This window comes from Cibotium barometz, chromosome 9 (assembly GCF_041138505.1).
Source record: "Cibotium barometz isolate CiBa-2024 chromosome 9, ASM4113850v1, whole genome shotgun sequence".
NCBI classification, from domain to species: Eukaryota; Viridiplantae; Streptophyta; class Polypodiopsida; order Cyatheales; family Cibotiaceae; genus Cibotium; species Cibotium barometz.
This window is the reverse complement of record NC_141054.1, coordinates 14,179,314-14,197,142: the sequence shown is the minus strand read 5'-3', so window position 1 is coordinate 14,197,142 and position 17,829 is coordinate 14,179,314. Positions and strand designations below refer to the sequence as shown.

The window sequence follows — 17,829 nt, the reverse complement described above, 5'->3', positions numbered from 1 at the left end:
AAAGTCCTCACATAAAGCCTCATATACAAACTGTGCATCCGACGAATCTTGCTTAATCATGGTGACAGATTCAATTGCAGTATGTTGCCTCTTGTTACTGTCTGCAGCATTATCCCGGCGAGCATAGGTCACAACAGTCTCAGACATAATTGCAAGAGTAAAGTCTGTACAACACTGCCAAACAACTTTATTTTTTTTTTAATTTTATGAAAGCTGTATGCTGTATACAGTAGCCTAAAAAATTTCTGCTGATGCAAATCAAAAAGAAGCTCTATTTGCTGGAATGCTGAAACTGACTTCTGCTGATGCGAATCAAAAAAAGCTTTGTACACTGGAATTCTGAAACTGATTTCGAACTGTAGAAAATCTGCAGATGCGAACTGAACCTGAAGAGGAAGGCGAAGCTGCACGGGGAGAGAGGATGGCGTGCGAAGAACTGACAAGAAGAAGCGCATAAACACACACACTACACACACACACAGCCGCACACACACACACACACTCGTACAGGCGCACACAGGACGCGGAAGAGAGGAAAAGGGGCTGATAGACGATAAGGGCTGGAGGGGCGACACAATCCAGGAAGCAGGCCCGATAAAGTTCAGGAACCACGTGCCTCACCACACTAGCACACACAGAAGGGGGCGAGTAGGTCGAGGGAGCAGGCGAGCCAGGCGAGCAGGCGAGCCGGGCAGGCAGGTCGAGCAGGCGCCGCTGTGTCTATACCACCACACACAACAACCAAGTAAGAGACCATATGTATGTCACACACACACACACAAGGATACATACGTATGTGTGTGTGTTAGTACATACGTAAATATGTACATACATACATGCATGCATGCACATACGTATGTGTGTGTGTTAGTACATACGTAAATATGTACATACATACATGCATGCACACATCCATACATGTAGGCACATATAAAATATAAATATGAATAAATGTAAAAGTAAATATAAATACAAATATAAATGCAAAGACAAATTGAAATGTAAATACAAATTTAAATATAGAAATAGAAATTTATTTAGATTTAAAAAAAAAATAAGTGTGTGTGTGTGTGTGTGTGTGTGTGTGTGTGTGTGTGTGTGTATTATAGTGGGTACAGCCATTTGCATGTCTAAATGCTGTGTCCAATGGGATTCGATCTTGATCACTCGCTTTAAGACTTAAATGTCTTACCAATTGGACTTACACATGATGAGATTCCATGGACACTATGTACACATCATTTGGTCTCACAGACCCTTTAGGTCTTTTGAAGATGTTAATATAACTCTCTCTCTCATAGGTCGAGTTCGGCCTCTAGTAGACGTTAATACAGCTTTCTTGCTTTCTTTCTTTCTTTCTTTCTCTCTCTCTCTCTCTCTCTCTCTCTCTCTCCACCACCATACTCCACCGTACGCCACCACTTCTTTCATCTGCACATTTTCTTAGGGTCGCGAACTGCAAAGAGGCTCGGAGGAAACTCCGAGAACATCGCCCTCCCACACCTATCACCTCCCCGGATACATGGCACTCCTATGCACGCTCTCTCTATCATATCCCCCATCAACCACCCCTACCCCCACCTCCACCATCAGATCCCCGTCCCACCACCTCCACCTTCTTCACAAAGGGCATTGTCCTCAAGGCCATTCGTAGACTATGCAATGGGCGAGCCCAGGATCATGAGGGACTCACTGCCGAGTACATCTTACATGCCGATGATACCTTGGCGTCCCTACTAGCCTACATGTTCAATAGAGCCCTTTGTGAAGGATTTCCAACCTCTTGGTCCACCAACACCATCACTCCCATCCCCAAAGCCGGAGGTCCACTTGATCCTAATAATTACAAGACGATCATGATTGGCACACATTGGCCAAACTCTATGGATCAGTGCTAGAGGCGGAGCTCAGTTCATTTGCAAAGAGCCAGGGATGTAGAGCCTCAAGACAGGTTGGCTCTCGGAGGAGCTACTCTAACCTTGACCACATCTTCACCCTCCGTGCCATCATCGAGGAGGGTAGAGCACGACATTAGAGGATTTATTGCTGCTTTGTGGATTTCCGCAAAGCTTTTGATACTGTACCCTGAGCCCGCCTCCCACACCGTCTACAGGAGATAGGAGTCCCATCTGACATGGTTTGGAGCATCATCGCCCTCTATGAATCCATCACCAGACGAGTGAGAGCCCTAGGAGGTACATCGCAAGAGATTTCCAGCACTATTGGGGTGAAATAGGGCTGCCCTCTATCACCCACTCTTTTCGGCCTCTACATTGATGAGATCTCGAGCTTCATTGACGGATTAGGCGGGGCTGGTCCCACACTGGTAGGCATATTGATCCCCATACTACTTTATGCAGATGACATCGTCCTCCTCTCAGACTCGGCCGAGGGGCTTTAGAGACAATTGGATGCCCTACAGGACTTTTGCACTCAGCGGGACCTCTTTGTTAACCTTGGTAAAACCAAGGTAATGGTCTTCAATACCTCTCGCCCCTTCACATCCAGATTGAGCTTCACATATAGAGGGGATCCTGTGGAGATTGTCTCATCCTATGTCTACCTTGGTGTCACTTTCAGTGGCCCACGCTTCACCATGCTTCCCACAGCACATGCCAGAGTGACACGGGGATATGCATTGTAGCCTTGAGCTTACTTGAGTGGCAGTGCTTCCAGGCACATTTCCAGGAGTGCACGACGAAGGGCTGGCTTTTTGACACCCTCGTCACACTAGCCTTGATGTATGGAGAAGCCTTCTGGGGCCAGATTTATCCGATGAGGACCGGCAACGAATTGCATGTCATGTTCTTCTCCCGTATGATCCGCAACAAACCATTAGTCCCACAACAGATTATCCAGGCAGAGTTTGCTGCAGTCTCGATGGTAGTGGATGCAGTCTCGATGGTAGTGGATGCATTCTTCCAGATAGTCACATACCTCCATCGCATTAGTCACGTGGATCCCCACAGGTACCCGAGGCTTGCCCTGGAGTCCTCAAGATAGCTAGCACTTGAGGACCACTGTGGAGTATGGTATGCACTTGTTTCCACTTGGTTCTTAGTATATGGGCTCCGCATGGACTGCCTACCCTCCTTCAGTACAGTTTGGACTCCCCTTTTCTCCGGTTCTCTCACGAAGATACCAACTGGGTTATCCGGTTAGATCTTCATAGCCAGCTAGCACTTGAGGGCCACACTGGAGTATGGTATGCACTTGTTTCCACTTGGTTCTTAGTATATGGGCTCTGCATGGATTGCCTACTCCCCTTCAGTATAGTTAGGACTCCCCTTTTCTCCGGCTCTCTCACGAAGATACCAACTTGGTTATCCGGTTAGATCTTCATAGCCTCTACACCCATTGCACATGGATCACACCTCCGGAGCTCCCCATGAAGATGCACTTCTGCAAAGATCACTTCCTCACACTCACTGAGGATGGATTCATCCAGCAGCCGGGCTACTTGAGTGTTCACATGTTCCATGCCATGTGGATTGCGATTGGCCAGATACGGGTTTCATCCCACCGCCTCAAAGTGGAGACAGGTAGAGTTGAGCGCATCTTCAAAGCCGGGAAGCTCATACGGAGACCCAGAGAGGAGTGGATCTGCTGATTATGCCACACAGAGGTTGAGACGGAGGAGCATTACATATGCTGCTGCCTAGTATACTATGAGATCCGTGGGAGGTTTCACTGTCTATTTCGTGAGGGATTTGGTCCACTTTCCAGGATCATTGACTTCCAGGACCGGCGTTGCCTAGGCTTCTTCCTGCTTGAGCTCGACAGACACAGGGACACCTTCTTGAGAGAGCTTCGGCCCCAGGCACCCCGCCCCCTCCCTCGCCAGCCAACTATCACCAGTTTCTTCTGGACCTTGGAGGTGGAGGACACAATATAGTGGATCTTGTGGACCCTCCACGAGCTACTCTGGACCTACCTCGCCTGAGAGGAGTTACGTCAGAGTGAGCCTCCACACTCCAGCGTGCCCGATGCCCCTGGCCCCCCGGCCGTCGGCCACGATCACCTCATCAGCTCTCCAGATCCAGGACATGCTCCACCGCCATCGAGCTACCTTTCCACGTGACATAGCTGAGGGAGACCTCTCGACCATACTCATTAGCCCCATGCTTGATATTTTGGAGAGTGGTATACCATCTACTCGGAGCTGATGTTGCTCTCATGTTTCTATGTTCTTAGTATTCCATGATGAGTTTCCATGGACACTTTTGTATCACCCCGTGAGATAGCTATGTTTATGTTTTCTCTGTTTTATTTTCCATTTCATGATGAGATATGCCATGGACATTATTGTATCACTTTGGTCTCATAGGCCCATTGGGTCTTTAGTAGACGCTTAATATCTCTCTCTCTCTCTCTCTCTCTCTCTCTCTCTCATGAGATGCAGCTACTGCATGGCGCAGGATGAGAGAGCCTCGCCCTCGTACCCCGATTGAGGATGCACACACATGGCACACACATGCCAAGAGCCTCTACCATATTCCTCAGCAGCCGCCCATACCACAGCCACAGGAATCCCGCCCTACCACCTCTACTTTCTTTACCGCCTCGATGGTAGAGAGAGCTATCCGCCGGTTACATCATGGGAGATTGGCTGACCACACAGGTATACAGAGTGAGCATCTTATTTATGCAGCTGACACACTGGGACCCTTTGTTGCTCACCTCTTTAATAGGGCACTAGTGGAGGGCCTACCAGCTGAGTGGACGATGCACACCATTGTGCGTCTCCACAAAGCGAGAGACATGCTAGACCCCATCAACTACAGGACTATCATGATTGGTCATACATCGGCCAAACTTTATGGCGCAGTGCTTGAGGCAGAGTTGAGCTCATATGTAGAGGAGGAGTGACTGCGAGCACCAAGGCAGGTTGGATTCCGACGAGCTTTCTCCATTATTGACTATATATTCACTCTGAGATGTCTGATTGACCAGGCTAGGGTGCGGGAAAAGAGATTATACTGCTGCTTTGTGGATTTCCGCAAAGCATTTGACACGGTGCCACGAGAGAGACTCTTCCAGCGCCTACAGTCATTGGGGATTCCATCAGAGATGGTTTGGGGCATCTATGCTTTATATGAGCAGGTCTTTGGGCGCATACGATGCCCCGGGGGGCTATCTGATGTTATTGCTAGCACCATAGGTGTGAAGCAAGGATGCCCACTCTCTCCTACACTATTTGGGCTATACATCGATGAGGTGACTGACTTCATTGGTCACGGTGGTGGGGACGGGGTAGACATCTCAGGTACCACAGTCCACATTATGCTATATGCAGATGATATTATTCTGGTCTCTGAGTCGCAGATGGGACTACAGCACCATCTCCATGCACTCGATGACTTCTGCACACAGAGGGGGCTTACAGTGAACCTTGGGAAAACCAAGGCCATGATTTTCCACACCTCAGGGCCGGTTCGACGACAGGCCATCTTCACACTAGGAGGACAGGTAGAGGTGGTAGACTCATATGTGTACGTGGGGATTACATTTACGACTCCGCTAGGAAGATTTACTATGGCACAGGTAGCCAGGGATAGACTCACATGAGGGTATGCAGCTCTGGCCATGCTAGAGAGACAGTGTCACCAGGCACACTTCCAGGAGCCCCGCACAAAGGGTGGTTGTTTGACACACTAGTCACCCCTGCTTTGATGTATGCTGCAGTAGTATGGGCACTTGGGCTCGCCACCTCCACATGGTCTCAGATAGAGAGGCCTCAGATTCTCATGCTCTCACGGATGATCCGCAGCAAACCCTCCGTCCCACATGACATTGTCCGGACGGAGTTTGCTGCACCTTCTATGCTAGTAGAGGCCCTCTTCCAGACGATCTGCTTCATACAGAGGATCAGACCATCAGATCGACTCTCACATAGAGCTTTTGAGGCGTCCAGGCAGCTCGCAGAGAGTGGAGATAGGAGATCATGGTATTCACAGATGATACAGTGGCTCACTCAGCATGGTCTTGACATAGATCACCTGCCACCTTTCCAGTATGATATACATGCACCACACATCCAGCTCTCTCACAGTGAGAGGAACAGAGTCCTTCAGTAGGATTTATGGCAGCAGTACACTCAAGAGACTTGGATTACACCTAGTCAGCCTCTACCTCTGAAGATGCTATACTACAAAGATCAGTTTATGCGTATCTCAACGGATGGATTCATACAGAGACCTAGATACATGGATGTGTACATGCCTCATAGTGCCCGAGTGGTGATTGGCCAGCTCAGAGTGTCATCACACCAGCTTGAGATTGAGGCAGTTAGGACAGTACGGATCCCCAGAGCAGAGAGGATATGCAGACTATGCCAGGAGGAGGTTGAGAGTGAGGAACATTATGTATGCAGATGCAGAGCATATAGTGTCATTAGAGAGAGATATACCACCATCTTCAGTGGACATCCCTCACTCCGCCAGATCATGGAGTCCGCAGACTAGCGCAGATTTCTAGGAGGTTCTGCTAACTATGGGATACTGGGTAGGAGATCATCCTTAAAAATGTGTGAATGAGAAAGGAGATTTGCCAACTAAGGGACTGAAGATGATGAGACAGCGGTTATCGATGAGATAGAAGCTGTCTGAGCATAAATCAATGCTCCTGCTGCTTCCTTGCACATAGCTCGTCAGGCCTGGAGATGAGAAATCATAGGAACGCCAAGAATGCTCCTATCCCCCGAATCATGACAGGCTATGCACTCTTCCCAAGGGTATGAGGAAGGGCTGCACACCTGAGGCTGAGAAAAGAAGGCGGTGGACTGTTCTAAGCTATGTTAGAATGCTGTAAATGCTTATGAATGATAGAATACCTTTACCAAACGACTGGTGTATGCCTAGATGATGCACTGAATGCTGGATACGGATGTAGACTGATGAATCAAGGCTGAAACTGCTGGGAATCTGCAAACGCAGGTCTGTAGGGCTGTTGTAGGGCTGTAACGCAGATCTGCACCTGTTGTATGATTGAAGAGCTGAACCGTTGCGTTAAAAGGACTCCTGGCTGCTGGTTGAAGGGGTCTGATGGCTGCGCCTAGGGCTACTAGATGGGCTTCAAGAAGGGCTGCAAGAAGACACCAACTACCAAGGAGTAGGAGTTCAATCTAGGTTGAAGGCAAGGGTACTCCTAGGGCTGAGGAGGAAAGCTCTTAGCACACTGAAGAATGAATGCTGAACTAAGCCCTATGCAAGCCTATTTATACTAACTAGGGGCTGGTCAAGTTGGCTGGTCATTTATTTAATAAAGTTTATATTTATAAATGACATAAAATGATAAATAAACACCATAAAATATGGGAAAAGTACCAGATAATCCTAGTAAATTCCCTAAGGTTTTTGGGATGTTCTAAATGATGCACAAGCATATGAATGCATATTATGTAGGATGCAGAGTGCTTTCTGATGCAAACCCTAAGGCTTCTACTGACTACATGCATGAATGATTCTCTCCAAGTGGGTTAAGGGACTTGACTGACTGACTGACCCTCTAAGGCTGAGGAATGACCTACGTAGCTTGTGCTTGACTTATCCCGGACTAAGGATGTACAATGGGGTCATGGCGTACGACAAATATCATACTACTGGGTTCTAATAATGTACAAATGTTGCACTGCTGATGATGAGCCAGTTTGTCACCATGCACTGAGTGCAGAGTGCATGTGACATGTATGCATATACGGATAGATAGATAGATAAATAGGCATGCACGCACAGGCGTGCACACACATTTGCTGTCTGAAATCTGAATTTTTTTACTGGCTTGTGGAAGTAAATGCTGGAAACTTCAATAATTTCTTCTATCATCCAAAGCTGATTTTTTTTTCCCCATCTTGTGTTACTGCAGAATATTTACAGGCAGGCTCTTCAGCAGTGTAGAGTAAGTCCCAAACAAAATTTAAACAGTGGAGGTAGAAACACGTTACAAGTTGGTAGCAGGTCATCTTCGGCCAGTCCAGCGCACACTTCATTAATCAATGAGCATGAAGTGAGTTTTCGGATAGGCTGCATACACTGTTTTTTTAGTATGAGCATTACATGTTGTTTTTGATACAGTCTACAAAATGTTCTATGTGCAACTGTGGGATAGTGGCACTTTGAATGCTCACACGTACAGCCCGCTGTCTTTTTTGTTGGAGAATCTGACAACAGGCAGACATGGTAGTTTTAATTACTGTTCATCACGGGAAGGCAATCAAGCCTGTTCACACTACCTGGTTGTCTGTCTGTCCACAAAGGTGGGCTATATGTGAAAGGGGACTTTGTTTGTTGTCACTATCAAACTAGGATAGGCTGCCATCGTTTACTAACTGAAACATATATACTACTACCAGGTGAAATACAAGATCGCACTCTGTCACCTGGCGGTAAATGATGCACGTGCTGCCCTCTCAGAGGTATATGTTTGCTCTCGGAAAGCTCCAAGGGGGATTGTGGGTAATGCTAATTGCATCCATTATTCACATCCTTATGATGCAGTTGGGATTTTTTATTGTGTGGCAGATGGAAGGGATACCGTCCAAGGCAAGGACTCTACGTATCAATCTGACCTTAGCCCGGCTTTATCGGGTAACTGGATATGAGAGAGCTGCTATTGCTTTCTATAAAGAGTGCCTGAGGTATTAAGTCACACTTAACGTGCTGTCCTTTGAAATATCATGTTTTTGTGAGAATTTTAACTTTTTATTCTAGTTTAGCTGAACTCTTTTAACATGCCCATGTGGTGGTAATGAAAGGTGTTGATGTCAAACATGGCAGTGTGAGAATTGTGGTAGTTTGGAGTGTGTGCTAACTGTGGAATGTATACACATATAAGGCTCCCCTGCTTGTACGGCAGCAGAGGGCTTTGATGAGCAAGATTGCCCGTCCAAGTGTCTTGGGTGGTCATGATGGGGTCCCTACCCCATGGGTGTGCTTTTAGTGTGTAACCAGTTGAGCTTTTCTATTGCACTCTTATGAGTGAAAATAGCTCATGCTTTGTACTAAGTTCATTGTATCTAGGCTTTGCTAGTTAAATCATTTTTTGGACTACATGGTTGCCCCACCCATCACCTGAACACATATACAGAGGCTAGCAGCCAAAATATAGCCAAACTGTTCTATTTTGGTCTCATAGGCCACTCTGGCTTTGAGCAGATATTTCAGCTCTTGTCACTTTCTTTGATTTTTATTTTTCGAACCCATGATGATGTATTTCATAGACATGATGTAACCTTTTGGTCTCATAGGTCATTTTGGCCTTTTGTAGATGTTAATACAACTTTCTTTCTTTCTTTCTTTCTCTCTCTTGCACAGGAGGGGCATAGCACACGATCGTACTCACGCATTACCAAGTGGTTTGATCTTCATGGCCTCCAGATGGATTGCCTCTTCCAGTTTGAGTATAGCCTAGGTGCACCTCTTTCGGATCTCTCTTGGCAAGAGATCAATGGCATCATCGCCTTTGACTTGGCTGGCTTCCACATGAGATGGACATGGTTGTCCCCAACGGAGCTTCCCACAAAGCTCCAGCTCTACAAAGATCACTTCTTGAGACACAAAGGATGGTTTGATTGAGAAACATGGATATTTGTAAGAGACATACCATGCGATAGGATTGCCATTGGTCAGGTGAGGTTATCCTCTCACTGCCTTCGGATAGAGATAGGGAGAGTAGAGGGCATACCTTGAGAGGCACGACTATACAGACTATGCATGATAGAGGAGATGGAGAAAGAGAAGCACTACATGCTGAGATGCCTGGTGTACTATGAGATACGGGGGAGGTTTCACTGTTCCTTTAGCGAGGGGTTTGGCCATAGTTGTCAAAACTCGCTGTTGGCAAGGTCCCAACTCCTTACTCAGGTTTTCTGCCTTGGAGTATTGGTTGCCTACGCCATTGAGATGTTTGCATCCCAATTAACGGCAGCCAAGCCATTCCAATCCCGTGAACGGTGGCGTTGTAAAGTGTTGGCTGGCAAGTTGGGAAAGACCACTTGGCCTTCCCATCGTGCTGCCCCTTAACCAGCGCGTTCTATTGTTGCAACCTTGCACATTCATTAACTTGATCTTGTTCTTGCATCCTCTGAGCCTGTCAATGGAGGGCAACTAATCCTATGACCTGGCATTGGGATTTGTTTTTGTTTTCATTTTTTGTGGTTTTTATAATGTTTTGGGGGTAGGAATTTTTGCGAGAATGAAAGATGGTTGGCTGCCTAGGGCTGAAGTGCCCTTTATATAGTGGGTAGGGTGTGAGAATGAAAGATGGCCCTAGGGCTGGTTGTAGGCTGGAAGTGCCCTTTTTGGTTCTTTTCCATGGGTGCCTCACATTAGTACCTGTCCCCTTTTTGGTGCTTTTCCATGGGTGCCTCATAGGAGGACTTGTCCCCTTGGCTGTGGTCACCCTCACCCAACCCATCCATGGCCCCCATTATGGGTGGCGAGTAGGCTTCCCAATGGCCTATAAAAGAACTTCACCATGCCCCTAGATCTGCAGTGTCATTAGCACCATGTAAAAGGGCCCTGGGATTAGGAGATAGCAGGGGGATATAGAGGGCTAAGGTTAAGAATTAATAAACTAGGCTACTGGCTACCTATAGCAGGCCAAGCTATTTATAGCTGCAGTTATCACTATAGAAGTGATGCCTTGGGTTATTATTCGGTAGTCATTTGTGCGGTGCACTTTTGATGGGTCTGTGCCTGAACTAGAGTCTCTACTCCTGCCGTGGACATGGCAGATCATTGATAGTCTTGCCGAGGGCCCCTGTGGGCTCGCAGTGGTGGTATGGGATGCCAGTGCTGACTGGCATGTATCTGACGAGTGGGACCTTACCCCCGGCTCGGGGTTGGATCGAAGTACTAATCCTATGACTGGGTGGTGAACTTGCCCTTTTTATTTGGTTTTATCTAATCCTTTGTTGGATTGTGTTTAGGAAATCTTGGTTAGAGAGGCCTAGGAGGCCTCTTACACTTGGTATCAGAGCGACCTAAATGCGGATCTTGGGTTGGGATTCCCATGTATTTTTCTCAGCACCAGAGTTGTTTTGTCTCATGGATTCTGAGAGGGGGGAAACAGGAGACTCAGGCATATAGGGGATGTGCAGAAATTCGTGGAACTCTTGTTCACCCTAGTTTCGACTCTCTGAGGGCTGTGTATTTTAGGGTTATGATACCCTTGACATGTAAAGAAACATGTGGGCAAGGGGTGGCCTGAGTGTGCATCCAAAGGCTATAATTAGCCTGTGTGCAACAGTACAGCAAGGCTGTAGGCGCAGCAGTACAGCATGTGACTGTTTGTGCAGTGAGCCAGCATGGCTGGTTGGTGAAGCACCACAGGACCTAGTTGGCACAGCACAGAAGGGCTGGTTGGCGCAGCAGAGAGAGAAGGGACCAGGTGATCAGCAGAGTGGGTCAGTGCAGAGGCAGAGGTGGCTGTGCACTGGCAGAGCAGACAGCCAGAAGCTTCTGAGCGCTGACAGAAGGCAGGCTGCTAGGCAACCGAAAGCGGTGCTAGTATTTTTGGGGGTTTTTCCTAAAAAAGCATAAAACAGAAAGCATGCTGTTTTTTAAAAGGGAAACCTTCTAAAAGAGATAACTTGGCATCGAGAAATTAACCAAAGAGAAGCTGGAGCTCCCTCCCTTCCCCCCCACCCCCACCCCCACCCCCCCCCTGCGCGCACATGCCAAGCACCCTCTCGCCATCACCCTGCCCTCCCTGCCCCTGCTCGTAGTAGCCTACGCCCACCCATTGGCCTTTGCCTCCTCCTGTTAGAATTTTGTGCAGCTCTTTGTGTTGTGGTAACATGGCCTTTTATTTGCACACATGTTGGAAGATCTCTATGCTCGAGATTCCTCGATGAAGGCAGTTACTCTGCAAGGGCAAATCTCTATGCTCGAGATTCCTCGATGAGGGCAGTTACTCTGCAAGGGCAAATCTCCAGTCTAGTATTTTCTGCTGGTAGTTCTGTGCTGTTGTTCCTTATGAAGGCAAGGTCATCCATGATCAGATATACTGGCAATGGGTGCTGCCTTGTCCTCTACTTAGTTGGCTACACTTATCCTCACAAAGCTTCCTCTGGAGTACGATGTGGTTTCTCGGGCTTTGCAGTGCTTGGTCACAGAAAGCAAGTTGGATTTTGATGACCTCAGCTCCCTTCACTTGGAAGAAGAGTCTGTCCTCGTTTCACAGGGTAAGGTCAAGATATCTCTTAATGGTCAGGATCAGGCACTTGCTTCAGTGCAGAAGAAAGGTCGGCGTCGTTGCTACGCGTGTGGGAAGAAAGGACATTTGTCTAAGGATGGCTTGTCCAAGAAGGACAAGGGCAAGGGCAAGTCTTCATCTCAGAAGAAGGGCAAAGACAGGACACGAGACAACGATTCAAATACTTCTAGTGACTCATCTAGGGCTCCCAGGGTGCGTCTGGCTCGGGAGGACTTCGATGGTGTTCTTCTTTAGTTATACTGATAGTCCCCCCCATGTGATTCCAGCCAGAGGAGGTTTGTGGGTAGGAGAGGGGGCTGTTAGCAGCTCCATTTTTCGGTGCATGGGAATCGTGAGTTGGAGTTCCAAGAAAAAAATTTGGCAGGACAAGGTCAGCTTTGGTAGCTATGGGTTGAATGCGTTTCAAATTGATTGCTTGGTGTAGCAAGGACTATGGACAAGATGTGTTCCAAGTTCATTGTTCGAGGTTTTTGGGACGTGATGTGTTCACAGTCCACCATTGGGGGATAATGGGTGCAGTTTGCCTGACAGCTCATCCTTCTATATTCTTGGAATTCAGGCATTTTGTTTCGAGGAGTTAGTGTGGTAGGTGCTCTTTCCGAGATGTATCTGGTACTGTGCAATACTGGAATATCATTGGTTGCATCTTCATCAGCTTTTCTTCTTCAGACTTTTGCACACTATGAGTTGCAGAGGGGGTGTTAGAATTTTGTGCATCTCTTTGTGTTGTGGGAACATTGCATTTTATTGGCACACATATATTTTCTCATGTTTATGCTAGTCGTGGGCTGATATATACTTGTCGGCCAAGTCATGATGCCAGTCGGCCAGCTCTTGGCCTCCTTTCCTCATCACTCTTGAATCCAATCCCAAGCACATTGTAATGCTCATCTGCAAGCTATCACCATTGTAAGCCTCTTGCTAATCAATAAAGTGATCTTGTCTACAATCTCTTTCTCTCCTTCTCTCTCTCTCTTTCTTTTGTCTATGCTTCCACATGTGCATACTCCCAACACCTTTTGCCTCCCCCTCTTTTGTCAGGCTGCCCCCGTGTCGCCTCTCCAACGTCCCCTCCCCCATCACCTCTCCCCTCCTTCACGTTGCTGTCCTCTCTTGCTCCTGCCTTTTTTCCACCTCAGCCCCACCCTTACCTCCCTTGCCTTAAGCCCCTTCCTTGCCTTGCTACTTCCCCGCCTTACCCTCTTCCCTGCCTCCCCTCCGTGCTCCTCGCACCCCTCCCCTCTTATTATCTCTCTTGTCTTCCCATTCAGTGTTTATTGCTCTAAGGGTTTTTATATGTGGCAAGTTTGGGCATCTTTTGGTCTTGAACCCCTAGGAGGATTCCATGTCAGCCACTCCGTCATCCCCGACTGAAGCGGCCATCCCTTGCCTATCCTTTTTAGAAGAAGATCAGTGACATTCACCGCTTGGGGCATGGCTACTATCAGGTTGAGTTCGATTCACTTGTAGCTTCGGACAGAGAAATGTAGCTCAGCCCAATCGCACTGCGTATGGCCCAGGCCTTCTTTGCGAGGTGGCAGGACGGCTTTGACCTGCTGTCCGATCCTTTGGCTGGTGTCTTAGGCTTTCTTGTGAAACAGTTTGCATTCCAGGTCTCAGGAAGGAATACCTTCCTCTCCTCCTGGTGATAGGTGGTGCTATCGAAAGAGTGATGGAATCCACCCCCATCGCCGCTTCAATTCTTGCATGGACGACAGGGATTCCCCTTCGTGTTTGCATTGCCTCCCTGGAGTCACTGCCTCATTCCATTCCGCTTCCTAGTATGCGGGGAACCTATTTTGCAGAGACTTGAGTGCTCTGCCTCCCAGGCCAATGTTTCATCTGTAGGGAGATGGGATGCCTTGTTAGAGCTTGTCCCCATTAGCAGTCCAGGCGGCCGCCTCTAGTTGTCCCCCCCCTCCTCTAACCCCCCACCCCCCCCCCCCCTCGTGGCCGGCTTGGGCCTGGGCCTAGACCTTCCCCAAGGGGTTGGGCGGGACATAGGCCCCCAGGTACAAGAGCACCAGGACGTGTCCTCTGTCGAGATCGGCGCAGGAGAGTGGCAGATCGCCGGCTCGAGGCGGAACCGTAGGCTGACTTCCGGAGCAGAGCAGCACTGACAGGCGCGTTAGGCTGGCAAGATATAGAAGGATACAGTTGTGTCAGAGAACCGTTTCGAGCATTTACCTCAGCAGCTCCTAGTACCCTCGAGACCCCCCCCTACCTTTTCTTTTCTTTTGAAGACCATTACCTTGTCGAGATCCCCCAGCAGGCTTTTAGGTTCTCGTGCTATATCACTCCAGACTGTCGACCCCAGAGAGGCGTGATGATCTTCTCCTTCTCACTGAGTGCAGCATAGGAAATGGATTCGAGCATGGAGTTAGTGTCCACTGTTATTGAGGGGCAGGACATAGAGCTCTCGCATCATTTGCACGACCGCATATCATTGATTACTCACCTCTGGCCTTTGGCTCGGATGGAGTTGGGTGGCTTGGGTCTTCGGGAGTAGGCAGGGGAGATGGTGTCCTCCAGCTTGGAGGTGCTTTTGTTTGTATTTCTTCATGTTTCAGTGGCAATACCTCCCCCCCCTCTCCCCCCCTTAGAGATACCTGCACTGACAGGTGGAGTCCAGAGTATGCATACTCTAGGGCTTGAATAGAGTGGCTACACATGGAGGCCAGGGTTCGTGTCCATCTGGCACGGCTTCGCCCCAAGACCGACGGTGATTACTCTCCATTGAAACCCATGCCCAAGAATCTTTGAGTGGAGGGCAGTTCGGACAGTTCTGTTTCCCACCAATCTTAGTTATGTGGATTGTTTCATGGAACATCCAGGGTTTGGGGGGCACATAGTGCTTTTAGAGGCGTGGTGTCCTTGGAGAGGAGCTCCACAGAGCGGTAGTTGGTGGATCCAGAGATATTCTTTTCATTTAGGAGCACTATCTCTTAGAGGGATGTACCCCCCGCGGGAAGATCTTGTAGGGCAGGAGTCACATCTTTTGGTCCCACTCTTTTGGCCCCTCCGGGACATAGGGTGGAGTATGCATTTCCGTTAGAGCGAGCAGCTGTTGCCAAGAGTGGTTGACTCAGGAACCATTGTCACTGGACGTGTTCATTGGGTGACCATCAAGATTGTAGAGGACGTTGTGGGCTTCCTGAATGTATATACGCTCCGAATGCTGCAGTAGGCAGAGCCACCATCTGGAGTACAGTTCATCAATCCTTGCCACATGCAAGCTTCTGGTGTATGGGTGGAGATTTTAACATGTTAGAGTCGGTGAAGGATAGACTCAGTGGCAGCAGGGCTACAGTATCAGGTACAGAGTACTTGGCTTAGGAGGAGTTGATTAGAGCTCTCAGGGGACAGGATCCTTGGCATTTGCTAGAGTTTGGATGTAGTCTCGGGAATTTGGGTTTTTCCAGATCCGACTGGAGTGCATGCAATAACCTATCCAGATCGTGGTGGCATGATTGGTATTTTAGTTGGCAATACTTTCTTTGATCATGCACTAGTTATTCTCTCCCTGGTTGACCTGTGGAGGCATGACAAACATTTGAGCACCCAGATTCCAGATAGCCTCATCCAGGACCCTGAGATTTCAGTAGGATAGAGGGGATTTGGGAGAGGCTAGATTTTCACTCAAGAGCAACCGCAAGCGCCTTGGATGTAGGCCTTGGAAAGATTAGTAGTCTATTACAGGAGGCAACACGGAACAGATCGGCCGGCTTTTGAGAGCAGGAGAGGAGCTTTTGCAACGGTCTTGCTTCTCTACAGCGGCTGTAGGAGAGTGCACCAGATAGCCCGTGGATTGAGAGCCAGTTGGATGTCGCTCGTTCAAAGCTCAGTGTAAGATCCCTGTTCCCACCGAGCAACAGATTCGGGATACTAGCAGCGGAAGTAGCACTTCTCGTGCGGGACAGGGGTCCCACATTCGGGGCCTCACCCACAGATATCCGGATAAGAGACTAATCCGTCGGTTGTTCCAAAACCGAACCCGGAAAAACTTCCTTTACCGGAAAGCACGGGCAATTCCACCGGGATAACTTTTTACTCTAACGTAGTCAAGATCATTTCTGATCGAGCTGATCCAATTACATCTATAAGATACTTGGTCAGATCAAGGGAGAAACTTGCACTTGGATCATTGGGATCAACGCTTTTTTCCCCATTCAAGAGGCACAGCCGTTGATTCCTATCCATAGAACAGTTACTGCCCGGGATTTATTTTATCTATCGTAAAAACAAAAGTTTGAGTCTCGATTTACGGATCCATCAGTCCAGCCTAACCCCATCCAGTCCCATGGGTTAGCCAACCGCCCAACCACTGTAGTGATGGGATCCAATTAATAATTTGGTTAGGTTTTGTCCCGGGTACCAAGGAAAAGAGTTCCAAGGCCCCCTAGCCGGATGTTCATGCAAAATAAAACTAGTCACACCACTCACACACCCAATATGAAATTGCCTTTTCACAGACTCAACTAGTTTAAAACAATCCTTTAATAAAACCATAGTATCACTGATCACCATCTTCCAATTTATCCAGTTGATTCTTAATTTTTCCACCATTCCTTCATCAGAGTATCTATGGCATCATTGGCAACTAGGACGCTCACCACCTGTCCACTCAGGGGCCGTTTCCTAATCCCTAGCCCATAATACTCGGCAATATAATCACTTATCAAGATGGACTCTCGTTGAAGATCAGCAAGATCAACCAACAGATCCATATAAAGAGCCATGGACTCATCCATTGAAGACCAGCAAGGTCAATCAACCAGATCCATGCCCGATTTCAGAAAACAACTCCAACTCTGTTCCAATATCTTCCTGGACGCACGCGTGGGTATCCTAGGCGACCCAGAGCCCGAGCACCGTATGGTCAGCACCCTCTAGGATCCTTCGCAGGTGACCTAGCGCTTCACTCATAGGCCGCTTCCTTGGCCCCTCATCCACCGTGCCGGAAGCTCACCATTTTAATCGCACCGAGGCTGGTCAAGACCTCGGCCGACCTTGCTACGCGAGACGTCCTTCATTGACTCTCCGCCAGCAGTTGCAACTTTATCAGTTAGGTCCACGACCTTAATCACAAGACGGTCAAAATGCTCCCCCAGCATTCTTGACATAAAACAGTCATTTACAAACAGCATTTACAAACAGTTTACAATACAATTTCTATTTTAACTTTCATTTTTCCACATTATCCCTCATCAATCTACATTACTTATTCCATATTTCATTTATATGTATACTCATCCCATCACATCATTTTCCATCTCATCACTTCAGATTCCTTCACATCACATATCATATATTCACATCCATACATCCACATCTACATCCATACATCTATTTTCACATCCACATCTACATGCACATTCATGCATCCACATCCATACATCCACATCTACATGCACATTCACATCCATACATCCACATCTATATGCGTACATTCACATCTACATGCATACATCCACATCTCTATGCATACATCCACATCCACATTCACATTCACCTCCATACATCTACATCTACATGCATACATCCACCTCCACATTCACATCCACATCTATACATCTACATCTACATGCATACATTCACCTCCACATCTACATC

General features: G+C 47.9%; 1 protein-coding gene across 1 annotated transcript in view; it reads left to right on the top strand.

Annotated features, from left to right (window-relative positions):
• APC7 (tetratricopeptide repeat (TPR)-containing protein) overlaps nt 1–17,829 on the top strand; it is a 134,481-nt gene that overhangs the window by 50,563 nt on the left and 66,089 nt on the right. Inside the window, exons 5-7 of the mRNA XM_086802520.1 lie at nt 7,864–8,004; nt 8,351–8,413; nt 8,520–8,635. Of these exons, the coding sequence (XP_086658646.1) occupies nt 7,864–8,004; nt 8,351–8,413; nt 8,520–8,635 (320 nt within the window). The remainder of the gene's footprint in view (nt 1–7,863; nt 8,005–8,350; nt 8,414–8,519; nt 8,636–17,829) is intronic.